This window comes from Pleurodeles waltl, chromosome 9 (assembly GCF_031143425.1).
Source record: "Pleurodeles waltl isolate 20211129_DDA chromosome 9, aPleWal1.hap1.20221129, whole genome shotgun sequence".
In the NCBI taxonomy this organism is placed as follows: domain Eukaryota; kingdom Metazoa; phylum Chordata; class Amphibia; order Caudata; family Salamandridae; genus Pleurodeles; species Pleurodeles waltl.
In genome coordinates, this window is record NC_090448.1 from 565384314 (window position 1) to 565401967 (window position 17654).

General features: G+C 46.1%; 1 protein-coding gene across 2 annotated transcripts in view; it reads right to left on the minus strand.

Moving 5' to 3' along the window:
- The window catches only part of HNRNPUL1 (heterogeneous nuclear ribonucleoprotein U like 1), a 105219-nt gene that overhangs the window by 61490 nt on the left and 26075 nt on the right, over nt 1-17654 (minus strand). For both annotated transcript variants that reach the window (XM_069207536.1, XM_069207535.1), the window contains exons 10-13: nt 13168-13290; nt 11016-11144; nt 4251-4419; nt 2676-2993 (exon numbers count right to left, since the gene is read on the minus strand). In XM_069207536.1, the coding sequence (XP_069063637.1) occupies nt 2676-2993; nt 4251-4419; nt 11016-11144; nt 13168-13290 (739 nt within the window). The remainder of the gene's footprint in view (nt 1-2675; nt 2994-4250; nt 4420-11015; nt 11145-13167; nt 13291-17654) is intronic.

Consider the following 17654-nt stretch of genomic DNA (forward strand, 5'->3'; position numbering starts at 1 on the left):
AGGGATCCAAATGGCAGATAGGGCAGGGAACTGTGGTTTACTTGGGTCACCTTGTAGGTGGAGGCCAAGTTCAGCCACTGCAGCCTAAGATCCAGACTATTCTGGACTGGGCAGCTCCAAAAACCCAGTCTCAAGTCAGGGCATTCCTTGGCTTGACTGGGTATTACAGGAGGTTTGTGAAGGGATATGGATCCATAGTGACAGCCCTCACAGAACTCACCTCCAAGAAAACGCCCAAGAAGGTAAACTGGACTGTGGAATGCCAACAGGCCTTTGACACCCTGAAACAAGCAATGTGCACAGCACCAGTTCTAAAAGCTCCAGATTACTCCAAGCAGTTCATTGTGCAGACAGATGCCTCTGAACATGGGATAGGGGCAGTTTTGTCCCAAACAAATGATGATGGCCTTGACCAGCCTGTTGCTTTCATTAGCAGGTTACTCCCCAGGGAGCAGCGTTGGAGTGCCATTGAGAGAGAGGCCTTTGCTGTGGTTTGGTCCCTGAAGAAGCTGAGACCATACCTCTTTGGTACTCACTTCGTAGTTCAAACTGACCACAGACCTCTCAGATGGCTGATGCAAATGAAAGGGTGAAAATCCAAAACTGTTGAGGTGGTCCATCTCCCTACAGGGAATGGACTTTAGAGTGGAACACAGACCTGGGACTGCCCATGCCATTGCAGATGGCCTTTCCATGTTCTTCCACTTAGAAAATGAAGGCTCTCTTGGGAAAGGTTAGTCTCATCCTCTTTCGTTTGGGGGAGAGGGAGCGGGGGGGGCTGATGCCAGGGAAGGTCTCTAAGGGCTGCAGCATATCTTATGCCAGCCTGGGGACCCCTCTCCCAGCACAGACACACTGCTTGCCAGCTTGTGTGTGCTGGTGAGGACAAAACGAGTAAGTCGACATGGCACTCCCCTCAGGGTGCCATGCCAACCTCACACTGCCTATGGAGTATAGATAAGTCGCCCCTCTAGCAGGGCTTACAGCCCAAAGGATGGGTGCACTTTACCATAGGTGAGGGCACCAGTGCATGAGCACTGTGCCCCTACAGTGTCTAAACAAAACCTTAGACATTGTAAGTGCAGGGTAGCCATAAGAGTATATGGTCTGGGAGTCTGTCATACACGAACTCTACAGCACCATAATGGCTACACTGAAAACTGGGAAGTTTGGTATCAAACTTCTCAGCACAATAAATGCACACTGATGCCAGTGTACATTTTATTGTAACATACACCCCAGAGGGCACCTTAGAGGTGCCCCCTGAAACCTTACACAACTACCCGTGTAGGCTGACTGGTTTTAGCAGCCTGCCACACTCGAGACATGTTGCTGGCCACATGGGGAGAGTGCGTTTGTCACTCTGTGGCTAGTAACAAAGCCTGTACTGGGTGGAGATTCTTATCACCTCCCCCTTGCAGGAACTGTAACACCTGGCGGTGAGCCTTAAAGGCTCACCCCCTTTGTTACAGCATTCCAGCTAGTGGAGTTGCCCGCCCCCTCCGGCCACGGCCCCACTTTTGGCAGAAAAGCCGGAGGAGATAATGAGAAAAACAAGGAGTCGTCACTGTCCAGAAGGCACGTGTTTGAGCCTTATCCCTCATGTACGTTTCTTCCCCTATTGCACTTGGTCGCCTACTGGCCTCCAAGCGCTCTCCTCTGTGCTTCGCCTTAGTGACTCACCACTCCGGCACCCTCAGTGTTGGTTAAAACTCCTCCCTCCTGCCCTCTTTGTCTTGCTTACCCATTCACACCCCTGTTCTTTTGTGCTCTCCTCCCACCCACCACATACATATTGAAACATGCATGCCTTGCCAGTAAAACTGAAAAGATGAGGTTCACTAAAGAACTAGAGACAGAAAGCCATGTAATTATTAATGTGAAGGTCTATAGCTGCTCCACACTGACCACCGACTGTCACTGTAACACAACCCCCTAGAAAATAGAACACTTCACAATGAAGACCAAGTTAACGGAAAACCTAATTGGATTCTAGATCCCTGAACTAAGATTTGCTTCTATTATCTGTAGCTGCTAGGAGAAGATCTCACCTGCCTGCAAAATGATCTGCATGGGACTCAGCTAACCAGAATCAGCAATGAGGAAGCTTGAATGAGCTCAGATTGCTCAGTGCCCATACTATGTTCAAAGCCAAACTGGAAAGCCATAATAGCAGACTGGCACATCCAGCGTCATGGCAGTAGTATAGGATGATGAACTGTTGGATTATTTTCCTAGTCATACAATACAGTAGGCGTAGATTGAGCGCATCTATAAAAGTCAAGCTCCAGATGTACTAGTGTAGCCCTTGAGTTCAATAAGTACTTTAGAACACATTCTTGTCTCCTCCAGGGGCAAACCTGGACTTAAATACTGTTCACATATTCATCTGCTTCTGAAGCCTACAAAAACATGGACAAAGAAGAAAGATTATTTTCGGTAACCACCTTAAAATGGTGACCGTTTTTTTCTGAAGGTTCCCGTATGCACCTCTTCAATCGACAGGCCAGCAATGTGATAATATTGACATGAGCCTCTGCACACTTGCCTGCGGCAGAAAAAGCTACTACCAGTAATTAAAAGCGCATTACGTGAAAATAAACACTCTGTAGATAAACCAAAAAAGAAAAAAAAAAAATGCACATTACTAGGGAACTCTGGATATAAGCTTTTACCTCCTCGAAAGCCACCTCCTCTGCCACCTTCACCACCACTGCCTGCTTCAGCACCACCTCTTCCACCACCACGACCTGGTAGGCCACCACGGTTTCCTTCCTGGGCACCACGATTAAATCCACCACCGCCACGGCCACGAAAGCCTCCACCACCGCCACCACCGCCGCCACGATTACCAAAGCGCTTCTCAGGGTTTGGTCCAGCCCTCTTTCCTTCGTCATTGTACTGCTTCACAAGGATTTCCGCTTCCTCTTTCTGAAGCTCAATGTAGACCACTTCATCCAGGAACTCACCAGCCACTGGCAAAGTAAAGTTGGCTGTATGGAGGAATCAAAAGAATACTTAGTAAAGAGAATACCACCCAAGAGCAATCAGTATTCAGCAGCAAAAGGGTAACTATCAGAGAAAATTCTTGCAGAAGCTTTTAAAAGAAACAAACAGGCCTTTAATGACTCAGACAGAATGTACACATTCAAAGAGCATTACAGAAACTGATGGCCTGATTGTCCAGTAAAAAATTCTAATACCACATAAAAAGTCTGCATTGTGTACGTTTTATAATATAGCCCTTATAGCTGCCATAGCGAGCTATGCCAGCCAATAAATGCCAGCTTCAGCATTAAACGCCCGAGCTATGGCGGGCTATAAGGATATTACAACATTCCTCCCCTAGAGGAGGGAATGTTCTAATTAGTTCAACAAAAGCCTCACAGAGCCCAAGGGGGTTGAATTCTCCCTTGACCCCTTTGTTCAGTAACAGCTGTGAAAAGTAAACATTGGAGTGTTGGTGCTCTGGGCTTCGGGCTACTACCAGCCATTAGAAGCTCCGAGCACTCCAATATCTTCAATGAGTGCTCAACATTCCAATGTTTTAATAGCACATTAACATGCCAAGAACCAGGCACCAACTAGCAGCTAGTGGACAATGCATGAAACCACCAGCTCTTCCAGATGATTAGACAAACCTGAATGCCACAAAAAGGTTGACTTCCTACATATAATCAGGGACATTGGAAATCATTGCTGCAACGATATTTGCATAGTTGTAGATTTGACAAATCAACGTCATTCATTATTTGCCGCATGATCTACAGATAACAAAAAAAAAAAAGGTTCCTATTGTTGACAATATACAGGTAGGATGCTGCCTTCACTGGAACTTTCATAAAACAATGCTTAAATGCACGGAGTACCAAATTTCGTAATTTTGTTTGGACTCCAGACAAGGTAAATGTTGACAAGCAAACACCTTTCCCAACTGACAACTCTAACACAAACATTTACTTTAACTAAAGACTAAAAGGACAGCTGGGACGCATGGCCCATACCACAGACATGGGTATTTTATGGACAATTTGCCAAAATCGAATGGCTATTAAACAGTTTGCAACTTCAAAAGTGTATGACTGGCCTTATCTCCACAGGTCTTCATGCGTTGACTCAGATATGTTTGCCTGGTTCACCAAAAGTGTCATTAGATTACCATTTCTGTTCTCTTAACCAAAGAACAATCTGCCACATGCATACCTCACAAGCCTAGATGCATTTCCATTAAAAAAACATTGAATTTTTACCCTTCATTTCTAACACTGCATGATCAGGAACATCCTTTCCCTCCTCGTCAGTACGTTTTATTATTCTGTCTTGTAAATCTTCATCGGCGGGACAGATCACTACACCTTTACGTTGAAAACCTTCAAAAGGCCGCATCTTGCGCTTTTGGGCATTTGGATAAACATTAGTCTAAGAACACAGAAGCAAAAAAAATAATTAAAAAAAAAAAAATCTAACTTTTGGAACAAAAATAGAAAACAGGAACGTATATTATGGAGGTCAAATTGGAAGATAAATTCACTTTGCAAAAGCATGCATCAGCCACCAGGACGGCCTAGTTGCACTTATGTACTGTGAAAGTATACATGATTTAACTTCTTCTGAGACATACGAAAGGGAATACTGCACTTAAATTCTAGAGCAGAGGAGACAGTCCAACGGAGTATGATGGAGGGTTCCTTTACCAGTTTAGCAGGATGTATGAGAGGTTAAAGTTAGCCAGTCACCCCTTTACAGCACTAATGGAGTATGCTAACAGTTGTTTCTTTTAAATGTGTTTTGTCATGACTTAGACACTGGTACACTGGGGCAGCACCTAAGTCAGTGTCATTGTGTAAACAGGAATCAGTAATGGTTTAAGTAGTCCTCACTGTATTGCCATTGGCTGAAAAATAAAAACGCTCCCACTAGAGTCCCTTTGGTTATTTCAATTTGGGCTCAGTTTCTTGAAGCCTACTAATTACATTAAGAACAGTTCAGCTTTGGTTTCAAGCAGAACCAGAAGGCATGCCAAGTGGTTAGAAATAATGGGATGGGTCGAGGTGGTGTAAATCAACATTGTCTACTCAATGTGTAAGGCAGTAGGGCAACATCAGTATCTCAACACAGATGTTCCCGCAGTCTTCTCTTTGGTCGATGAGCTTGGGTGCTCACTCCTCTAGAGCAGAATGAAAAGTTGCCCTGAAGCAGATCTTCCTTGTAGTAAGCTGGTCTGGTGTGTGGCGGGTACCTAAAGGTACTTACACCTTATACTAGGTCCAAGTATCCCTCTATAAGTGAAGTGTACGTAGTGTCTAGAAGCCAGGCTCTCTAGGGGTAGCTGTGGATGAGCAGCCCATGCTTATCTAGAAGACATGAAAAGCTCATGCAAAACCACTGTAGTTACACAGCACATGAAAGAAAACACTCAGTGTTGCAAAAATAAAAGTACTTTATTTTAGTGACAATACTAAAAAGTACTACAGAGGCAACCGTCCAATAGGAGGTAAGTAATACACTAATTATATACTCTAGTAAACAGTAATAGGCACAGAAAAGGTTAGAAAACAGTGCATTTGCAATAAAACAATAGTGACCCTAGGGGGAGCCCAACTCTTATACCAAAAAATGGAATGCAAACAAAGGACCCCACCAAGGTAAGTGGCATGTGTAGAGGGGAGCTGAGAGAATTAGAAAACCACAGAGGTTAGTAACACAGTACCCTCCAGCGAACAGGAAAGCAGGAGTTATTCACTGGAATTTCCCTAAACTACCTAAGAGGAAGGAAACGAAGACACCCAGACAAGACTGCCAGAAACCAGCGAGCCAGAGAAGAGTTACTGAGGGATGCAGATGACATTCTCACTGCAAGGAGACTTGCAGTCGGGTGTCAGTGCAGGAATTCCACCAACAGGCCTTGGCAAAGGCAAATATTGCGGTTGGCGTAAAGTGGTGCTGCCAAGTACCGGCAATGCCCAGAAGGACTCAACCCAGAAGGGGGAGCCAGAGGGGACCCTCAACGACACAGAGACCACAGGAGCAAAGGTAGCACCCACAGGAGTCCGAGGACGGGGACACAGAAGTTGCAGATGGAGCCCACCCAGCACACAGAAGGGTCCCACGCGCAGGAGAACCACGCAGAGGGCTGTGCATCACAGGAGGGGGTGCTGAGGGCTGGAGCTGCGCACAGCCTGAAGTTCTCTTGGAGGAAATGCAAACAAGCCTTGGCAGCTGCAAGAGACACAGTGCACGGGGCTATTGTACTGCATAGGAAGGCAAAGGCTTACCTCAACCAAAGCTGGACAGTTGGCAAAGAGGAATGTAAGGAAATGCCTCCTTGGCATGGTTGCCCCCTGACTTTTTGCCTTTGCTGATGCTATGTTTACAATTGAAAGTGTGCTGAGGCCTGCTAACCAGGCCCCAGCACCAGTGTTCTTTCCCTAACCTGTACTTTTGTATCCACAATTGGCAGACCCTGGCATCCAGATAAGTCCCTTGTAACTGGTACTTCTAGTACCAAGGGCCCTGATGCCAAGGAAGGTCTCTAAGGGCTGCAGCATGTCTTATGCCACCCTGGAGACCTCTCACTCAGCACAGACACACTGCTTGCCAGCTTGTGTGTGCTAGTGAGAACAAAACGAGTAAGTCGACATGGCACTCCCCTCAGGGTGCCATGCCAGCCTCTCACTGCCTATGCAAGTATAGGTCAGTCACCCCTCTAGCAGGCCTTACAGCCCTAAGGCAGGGTGCACTATACCATAGGTGAGGGTACCAGTGCATGAGCATGGTACCCCTACAGTGTCTAAACAAAACCTTAGACATTGTAAGTGCAGGGTAGCCATAAGAGTATATGGTCTGGGAGTTTGTCAAACACGAACTCCACAGCACCATAATGGCTACACTGAAAACTGGGAAGTTTGGTATCAAACTTCTCAGCACAATAAATGCACACTGATGCCAGTGTACATTTTATTGCAAAATACACCCCAGAGGGCACCTTAGAGGTGCCCCCTGAAACTTAACCGACTGTCTGTGTAGGCTGACTAGTTCCAGCAGCCTGCCACACTAGAGACATGTTGCTGGCCCCATGGGGAGAGTGCCTTTGTCACTCTGAGGCCAGTAACAAAGCCTGCACTGGGTGGAGATGCTAACACCTCCCCCAGGCAGGAGCTGTAACACCTGGCGGTGAGCCTCAAAGGCTCACCCCTTTGTCACAGCCCAGCAGGGCACTCCAGCTTAGTGGAGTTGCCCGCCCCCTCCGGCCACGGCCCCCACTTTTGGCGGCAAGGCTGGAGGGAACAAAGAAAGCAACAAGGAGGAGTCACTGGCCAGTCAGGACAGCCCCTAAGGTGTCCTGAGCTGAAGTGACTCTAACTTTTAGAAATCCTCCATCTTGCAGATGGAGGATTCCCCCAATAGGGTTAGGATTGTGACCCCCTCCCCTTGGGAGGAGGCACAAAGAGGGTGTACCCACCCTCAGGGCTAGTAGCCATTGGCTACTAACCCCCCAGACCTAAACACGCCCTTAAATTTAGTATTTAAGGGCTACCCTGAACCCTAGAAAATTAGATTCCTGCAACTACAAGAAGAAGGACTGCCTAGCTGAAAACCCCTGCAGAGGAAGACCAGAAGACGACAACTGCCTTGGCTCCAGAAACTCACCGGCCTGTCTCCTGCCTTCCAAAGATCCTGCTCCAGCGACGCCTTCCAAAGGGACCAGCGACCTCGACATCCTCTGAGGACTGCCCCTGCTTCGAAAAGACAAGAAACTCCCGAGGACAGCGGACCTGCTCCAAAAAGACTGCAACTTTGTTTCAAGAAGCAGCTTTAAAGAACCCTGCAATCTCCCCGCAAGAAGCGTGAGACTTGCAACACTGCACCCGGCGACCCCGACTCGGCTGGTGGAGAACCAACACCTCAGGGAGGACCCCCGGACTACTCTACGACTGTGAGTACCAAAACCTGTCCCCCCTGAGCCCCCACAGCGCCACCTGCAGAGGGAATCCCGAGGCTTCCCCTGACCGCGACTCTCTGAAACCTAAGTCCCGACGCCTGGAAAAGACCCTGCACCCGCAGCCCCCAGGACCTGAAGGACCGGACTTTCACTGCAGAAGTGACCCCCAGGAGTCCCTCTCCCTTGACCAAGTGGAGGTTTCCCCGAGGAACCCCCCCCCCTTGCCTGCCTGCAGCGCTGAAGAGATCCCTAGATCTCCCATTGACTTCCATTACAAACCCGACGCTTGTTTCTACACTGCACCCGGCCGCCCCCGCGCTGCTGAGGGTGAAATTTCTGTGTGGGCTTGTGTCCCCCCCGGTGCCCTACAAAACCCCCCTGGTCTGCCCTCCGAAGACGCGGGTACTTACCTGCAAGCAGACCGGAACCGGGGCACCCCCTTCTCTCCATTCTAGCCTATGTGTTTTGGGCACCACTTTGAACTCTGCACCTGACCGGCCCTGAGCTGCTGGTGTGGTGACTTTGGGGTTGCTCTGAACCCCCAACGGTGGGCTACCTTGGACCAAGAACTAAGCCCTGTAAGTGTCTTACTTACCTGGTTAACCTAACAAATACTTACCTCCCCTAGGAACTGTGAAAATTGCACTAAGTGTCCACTTTTAAAACAGCTATTTGTGAATAACTTGAAAAGTATACATGCAATTTTGATGATTTGAAGTTCCTAAAGTACTTACCTGCAATACCTTTCGAATGAGATATTACATGTAGAATTTGAACCTGTGGTTCTTAAAATAAACTAAGAAAAGATATTTTTCTATATAAAAACCTATTGGCTGGATTTGTCTCCGAGTGTGTGTACCTCATTTATTGTCTATATGTATGTACAACAAATGCTTAACACTACTCCTTGGATAAGCCTACTGCTCGACCACACTACCACAAAATAGAGCATTAGTATTATCTCTTTTTACCACTATTTTACCTCTAAGGGGAACCCTTGGACTCTGTGCATGCTATTCCTTACTTTGAAATAGCACATACAGAGCCAACTTCCTACAAGGAACAAGAGGACTACTCCGGACTACCACCCGTGATGCAGGATCCACGCAGCTCAGGAGGAGAGGAGATTAATGCAGCCGGTCATCGTTGCAGTAGGTTCCTGCAGATGCAGGAGTGACTCCTTCACTCCAAGGGAGATTTCTTCTTCCTTCTCGTGCAGACTGAAGCTGGGACCAACCACGGAAACAATGTTGTTTGAAGAATCTTCTTCGTAAATGCAGATTGTCGGTTCCTGGAGGGTCCAGTCACAGATCCAGTGGCTAGAAGTCTAAGTAAGGTTGCAGGAGTCCTGCTGGAATCTTGCAATCCAAATCTGATGAACCCACCCAAGAGAGTACATAACCCTGAAAGGGGGATTGGTCATCTGGCCAGGTGACCACCTCTCAGGAGGGGGCTCTGACGTCACCTGTCTGGCCACTCAGATGCTCCCAGATCACTCCCATTTCGATTGTCGTTTCACGCCAGATCAGGGAGTGAAGGTCCCTGAACCGGTCAAGGATGGTTTATGTACAGAGGGCACCAAATGTGCCTTTCAAAGCATACCAGTGTGGCTTGGGTAGGCTACCCCTCCCAAGTCATGTAATACCTATATCCAATGGGAGAGGGTGCTGCCCCCTCTCCCAAAGGAAATCCTTTGATCTGCCTTCCTGGGCTTGGGCTGTTCAAGCAGCAGGAGGGCAGAAACCGGTCTGAGGGGTGGCAGCAGCTTGGGCTGCCTAGAAAAACCTGGATGACTGGTAGGAGCAATGCTGGGGGTCCTCTAAGGAGCTCGCAGACTGCACGAATCATACTTCCAATACTGGCAACAGTATAGGGGTTTAATTCTGACATGTTTGATGCCTAACATCCCTAGGTTCGGAGTTACCATTATGTAGCTGGACACAGGTAGTGTGGACTTGTGTCCAGTACACGTGTAAAATGGCTTACCTCCATTTACGAAGTCCAATGCTCAGGAACTGGCATTCATAGCGGCACCTCTACTCATGCAGGGGTGCCCTCACACACAGGTAGCTGACCCTGCCTTCTGGACTAGGAAGGCCTACCATAGGGGTGACTTAGTGACCTGGTATAGTGACCTATGGTAAAAAAGGGTGCAAGCACCCTTTCACGCAGGCTGCAATGACAGGCCTGCAGAACACTTTGCATGGGCTGCCATGGGTGGCATAATACATGCTGCACCCCATGAAGATTCCCTGGTACCCCAATGCCCTGGGTACCCGTGTACCATATACTAGGGACTTAACATGGGGGCACCAGTATGGCAAATGTGGAGTGAAAATGGTACACGTTACCAAGTTAGAAGGGAGAGAGCATGATCACTGGGGTCCTCATTAGCAGGATCCCAGTGAACACTGACAAAACACACTGACAACAGGCAGAAAATGGGAGTAACCATGCCCAGAAAGAGGGTACTTTCCTACATTCCTCATCTGAGCCTTCAGCAGGTCTTTCGAGGAGTGGTTTTATTTAAACGGACAGTAAAACTGAACTATAGTTATTAAATAGTCAAGTGCCCAAAAGCGCCTAATTTGGTCACCCAACTGAAATGCAATAATGCATGGCCCAAAGATCCCAAGAAAAGGCATCCAGCTCAGAGGAATAACTCACAGGCATGGATGCAAATATTTTCTAATCCTTCCAGTAGTTTTCATCCCAAATACTACAAAAAGTTGTATTCTTGTGGTTAGGGTCCGTACATACAACTTGTCTCTAAAATTAAAGGGATTTCAAAGGGCTACCGAGGGCGTGTGCATAATTAAGACAACATTCCAGAAACTTTAAGTGCAGTTACTTGGTACCTTTACACATGGCATCAGGCATGACCACTAAAGAAAATCTTGGTTACCTGTCTTAAATAACACCATATACAATATTAGATAGGCTGGGTTTTAAACTAGCCAACGTAGCAAACACCGGTGAAATACAGGAATGTCTTCCAAGCAAAAAATACATTTCAAATAAGAGCAGCAATGTACAGGCTTCCATAAATTGCTGTAATAAATTTTTTAGATACCTGGTCTAAAATATAATTGCGTTTCTTCCGAGATGCAATCTGAAAGTGCTTGTTCAAACAACCAGTTGCTTGCTGTATTAAAACATCCCAACGGCCAGCATAGTTCCGCTGTCGCCTGAGGCCCATCACCTAAAATTTGAACAATGCCAAATATTTTGGTATTTAAACATAAATACTGTATTTAAGACCAAATTAAAATTTTACAATAAACACATTTTAATGTATAGGATAAAAATGAAAGCTTGAATTTATAACAAATAACTATTTAATAGTTTAGCAGGATCTAATTTTGAGAGAACCAGCGAGAACACCTCTTCATGAATTTGCTAGAAAAATGTACCAGAGGTGAATATGCTCTGAAATGCACTGACCCCCTTAAACAGTTATTTGTTCATCTTTGCCAACCAGACAATTGTGGCATTCAATTGCTTGTATGCAAAAGAAGAGACAATGAGCTAAACCTGTAAAGTCTGTCCCTTTTTTTTTTTCTTTTTTAAAGACAAAGTGGTAGACTAGGCATGCTGGAAAGATCAGATTTATCTCAAGACCCAGCTGACAAGGCTCATCTGACTAAAAAGGCCATTGTGTGCACAGATCGTTCAACCAAGTCTACCGGGGATCAACCATCAGGCTGAGTAATTACTCCAGCAGTCTTCAATCTGCCCTTTGCTAGAAGGACCCGTGCACCTGCCACTAGACATGAGTGAAAAGGAGATTGAGACAGCAAGCATGGCAAGGAATATGCCTGTATTATGGAACAATTTGAATCCTTGTAAATTACCTCAAATCAAAGAAGAGTCCAGCCAACCCCTGAACTGGTCTCTGGTCATCAGTACACTGGAATGCCCCTAACTGGAAGCCAAGCCTTCAAGGACGTTCCTGAGTGCAGACTTTGTGGTACTCAGTCCCTTTGCTGGTTGGTCCTCCTACCCACTCAGGTCAGGGCTGGAAGGATAATTGCTTCCCCCTCCACCCCTCGACCCCCCGTGACGTCAGAGGTCACCTCCAATCGTGCTGGAAGCATTGCAGAAGAGAAATGCTGAGCATTTCTCTTCCGCTCGGGAAGAGGGGGGCAGCAGAGGCATGAAAGGAAAGGCCTTTCCTTTCATGTCTCTGCAAGCATTTCTGCGATCGGGCAGCAGAAATGCCCATTAGACACCAGGGATTTATTTTTTCTTTGAAATGGACATTAACGGGCAGAAAACCCCTAGACACCAGGGATCTTTTTTTTTTTCATGTTTAGGGAGCAACACCCCTTCAATATAATTAGGCTGATCTGTTTCTTGGGGGGCCAAATTATTGTTTTTCTACCCCCACTGCAAATAAATAGGGCCAAAGTTCTTCTGCCCACCAGTGGGCAGATAGGGCCATTACCCCCCCTAGTGGTAGTGGTCCTCTAGCAGTGATCCTTAACACCAAGCAAAAAACAGTAGACCACGCAAGAACTATATATATATATATATAAAATGACCCAGAGTTATCTTCATCAGTTATCAGGTCAAAGGTACACTGAGACTTATCAGGCCGTAGGCTCTGGTGCACAGCCACCAAAGGCCCTTCCTGCAACATCGAAGCGATACCCCGAAGAGAAGGAAGCTAACGGGTGCAGAGGGAGGGGGTTGTGGGGAGGCTTACAGTCCCAATCTGACCCAAAGAACTTACTTCAAGGAAATAACAAGACAAGTTAAAAAAAAGAGAGGAAAAATGCAGATTATAAAATACATAGTCCTACTAAAGAATCATCTGAAATGAAGTGTTGAAAATACTGGCAGGCCAAAACAACCACAACTTTATAGAATAGTCATTAATTGCACCACAACATTTATTATTGATCATGAATAATTTAAGACCTAAGCAATTTAAGAGCGTAACTATATGAAAGGGATACTGGAAATACCTCCTCCTCTTAAATAAAACCAGCCAAATCTTAACATTTGCCTTCACTCACCCATGTCAAAACCACATTATTCCGAGCCCCATAATGATGCCAGAAAAATAGGAAACTATTTCACAGCGAATGTTTCTAGGGATTTTGTTCTTCGGTATAGGAAGAATTTAAAAGAAATGTCACTATTTGATTCAAATCACTCAGATTTAAGTACAGCCTGGGATAACGCACCAAAGCCTAGATCATTTCAAATAGGTTACTTACCCTCATCTTGTCCATTATGGTGTTTGTTCCCAGTATGTTGTACTTTTTTTCAGGATGGGCAGCAGCATGTTTCATTGCCCATGTTGTTTTGCCTGCCCCTGGCAAGCCCACCATCATGAGAATCTTAAAAATAAAAACTTCCCATTAGGTTAAATCCGTGCATGTAAAAAGACACAAAGTGAAACAAACACATATGCATAACAAGTCTTACTTCTGCAGAGTCAAGGGCAGGTGCATTAGGAAAAATCCCAAGCTCAGTTGAATAAAAAAATGTGACAAGTCAAGCAGAAGGCCATTACTACTGACAATGCAAAAAGTAAGACATCCATACAGAGTACTATAGATTTTGGAGTGTCCACATCTGTCAGTACAACTGCAGACATACTAGAGCTGGAATGTGGCAAATTGAGCTGCTCAAGATAATGGGTTTATTATTTTTGGAACAGAGAAGAAGAAACCGCTTTCAAAACAGGAATTGTACTCTGCGATATAATTTGGTCCTTTCTGACATGTAATTCGGGCCCCCCATAAAACTAAAAGGCTATTATTTCAAATAAGGCCCATAAAAAACAAACTCCTCCCAGCTGCAAAACAAATACATTTCCTGGAACAAGTTTTAAAGACTGGTATACTCAGAATAAAGGCGGTACACCTGCAGTAATAGATTTCATAGATCATACAAAATTAGGAAAACATTTTAGAGGAAAATGTGGTGGTGGACAAGCCATGATGGGCATACAGATGAAAAGAAAGCATTAAACATTTCAAGTATGGCATTTTTACTAAATTATATTTATAATAATACATTTACTTACAGGAGCTTTCAGCCAGCCCCCGTCATCCATTTGTCTATTGTGTCATTCACATATTTCTTCCATCGAATACTGCATACAGCATTGGGCCATCCCTCTTTACTCATTCTTTATCTTCACTGTCACAAGGAGTCTAATCTTTCACAAGCAGCACACCAACAAAGTTGTTCCATCCGTGCCAAACAATGCTTTAAGGCCAAGAAAATTGTTTTGCTTTTAAACAGGTGTTTAAACACAGAGGGAAGGGCCCGTTAGCTCAAACAATATATTTTACAAAACCCATGACAAACCGAACCAGCACTGACAAAGTAAGCTGAATCGCTGGCAACTTGCGTGGTCCTTTTTCCTCCTTTAAAATGTGTTCGAGTCAGTCACACAGTTTTGCTTCAGCAGTACTCATGCATGCTGCGATTGCTCTTAACTCTGCGTACAAATGAATTACTTGAGGTGTATGTTGGGTAAAAAAAAATAAAAAAAACTCTCCAGTCGTGTATAAATGCAGAGCTAACAAAAAACAGCTGTTACGTGCACCAAGGGGACTTCAAAAATGTCAATTTTCCATCACCTCTGCAATCGTCCTTGAACTGCCTGTTTAAGTGCATGATTACAGCCCACGAGATCGAGGGAGTACTTTAGGTTTTGGGCTCATTCACCTCTCAAGTAAAGCAAGCAGCAGAGACGCAGCGTTAGAGGGCATGTAGTTGTCAAATTCCCTACTGTCATCAGTAATCCCTACCACCCCACTTCAGTTAGCCCTAATTTGTGCCAATAGCACACCACGTTCTGAGTCTTGCAGTTTTGCTTGTCCTATTAAACACACGTGCAGTGCGGATGGCAAAAAGTTGATTTTGTCTAATGGAGCACGTGTCAGAGATGGCTATTTTTATGCTTCAAAGGCACTGCGGTACTGCTAACTTCAATGTCCCAATGACTAGTTATAAACAGTCAGCTGGATGGTACATTTTTGCTCATTAACGCCTCCCAACAAGGAAGTAAGATGCCTGGGGGAGATAGGCACTCCATAACTAGGCAGCCTGCCTCCGAGGCTGGGACAAAGACGCAGATCTCCATATATAAACGCACGCAGAGAAGGTGTTACAGTTTTGATCCGAAGAGAAACAAGCCTAAAGAAAGACGAGCATGAAATGAAAACAAGCCGATTCAAACACCATGAGCAAAGACACAAAGAAAAAAAAAAAAAAGCAGTTCGCTTACAGTCAAACATATTTGCAATCATGCAGTAATCCATGCAACAGGGTCGGTCTCCAAGACACGAACCAATGCCAAAGGATTTTTGAAAGGCAAGCCCACAAATAAGTGAAAGTGATGGGCGAGAGGTAGGTGTGGTTAATCCCAAAGTTAGATAATATGTTGGAAAAGCAGCGTTTGCGTGCTATGCTCGACCTAAAAATAGCCAATATTTATGTGAGTAAAGCAAGACCAAAACGACAAAAATATCCAACATACACAAATAAAGATATACATTTTTCAAAGATGAAATCTTATTATAGCACCTAGAAACACAATCGGTCCAACTGGGGCTATCACAGCTTCTTGCTGGAGACGTCCCCAACAGTCTGATGCTACTCGCGAGGGAGGGAGTGTGGGACAGTCACAGAGTCAAAAGGACACCTGGTACAGCACCTGGGGAAGAAAAATGAGGAAACGGACGTCATACGGAGTCAGGGAAGTGCAGAGTCAGAGCTGATGCAGTGTTGGTTCCTTATTGTCACCGGGAAGGTAAGGCAGCGTTGGTTCCTTACAACAAGACTCAGTCAGTAACTCCAGCAGGCGATCACATCACAGTGCTACAGGTGCTGCGGCAGTCAGGGGTCACAGACATCTGTGACACGGCACCTGGGACTCTAGCTGTAGCGTGACTTGAGGCATTGTGGCGGCGGGCCAGAGTTGTAGGTCATGGTCGTCGCACTCAGTGGGGACCACGGCTCCAGCAGGCATAGCACCAGAGAGCGGCGACACCCGTTCTGAATTCATTCTGGAGTCGATGTGCTTGGTTTTTCTTAGTTGCACCAGTGCTCACTTCCAAGGGCCCAGGAACTGGAAAGTCAGGACTCTTAACAAGAGACCCCAGGCGCTGGCAGATGAAGTCTTTGTTTGCCCTGAGACTTAACAGGACGCAAGCTCAGTTCAAGCCCTTGGAAAGCAGGATGCAGAAAAAGTCAAGTCCCTACACTCACAAGATAGAAGCAGCAGGATGCACAACAACGCAACAATCAGAGTGGCAGTCCCTCCTAAACCACCCAGCTCTTCTTCCTGCCAGAAGGTTCTCAGCCCAGAAGTGTTCTAACTTTGTGGTGCCAGAGGTCCAATACATATACCCATTTCTGTCTTTGAAGTGGACAAACTTCAAAGGAAGTCCTTGTAGTACACAAGGCCCCGCCTTCCCCTGCCCTGGCCCTAGACACTCCAGAGGTTTGGAGGCTGCTTTTAGAGTGCATGGGATCATCCAACCAATAATGGCAACAGTGTTGGGGTATGATTCTGACATGTTTGATACCAAACATGCCCAGGTTACCATTATGTAGCTAGACACAGGTGTCCAGTACACAGGTAAAATGGTTTCCCCGCACTTACGTAGTCCAGTGCAATGGAGCTGGAGCTCATGCAGGGGTGCTCTCACACACAGGTACCTGCACCCTGCCCGGTGGGCTAGGAGGACCTACCAATGGGGTGACTTACAGTGACCTGGTGCAGTAACCTGTAGTTTAAGGGTGCATGCATCTTTTCACGCAGGATGCACTGGCAGGCCCGCAGACACATTTTGCATTGGCTCCCATGGGTGGCAGGATACATGCTGCAGCCCACGGGGAACCCCTGGTGTCCCAATGCCCTGGGTACCCAAGTACCATATACTAGGGACTTATATGGGGACACTAGTATGCCCATTGTGGAGTGTGCAAAGTCCTAAGCAACCGTATCAAGAGGGACAGAACACAATCACTGGGGTCCTGGTTAGCAGCCCCCAGTGAAAACAGCCAAAACATACTGACAGCAGGCAAAAAGGTGGAGTAATCATGCCAAAAAGAGGGTATTTCCTACAATGAGGAAGTAGGCTCTGTATATACTAGCTCATAGCGAGGGATACTATGCAAAGAGCTCAAGGGTTCCTCTTAGAGGTTGATAGTGGCAAAATTAGATAATACTAATGCTCTATTTTGTGGTAGTGTGGTCGAGCAGTAAGCTTAACAGACAGTACTGTTAAGCATTTGTTATACACACACACAGGCAATAAATGAGGAACACACAAAAAGACTTAACTCCATACCAATAGTTTTTATATAGAGAAATATATTTTCTTAAATTTATTTCAGAACAAGATTCCAGATTTGAGGTAAATACATAAAATGCAAGGTACTTCACACAAAGCCACAGCACCAGCAACCCAGGGCCGGTCAGGTGCAGTGGTCAAAGGAGGGCCAAAAACACATAGGCGCCTATGAAGAACAGGGGTGCTCTGGTCCTAGTCTGCTTACAGGCAAGTACCTGCGTCCTCGGGGAGCAGACCAGGGGAGTTTTGTAGAGCACTGAGGTGGGGTGGACCACACACGAGCCAACAAAACACACCCTCAGCGGCACAGGGGTGGCCAGGTGCAGTAGGTAAAGTAGGCATGGGGTTAGCTATTGAAAGCAATGGCGGGACCTGGGGGTCACTTA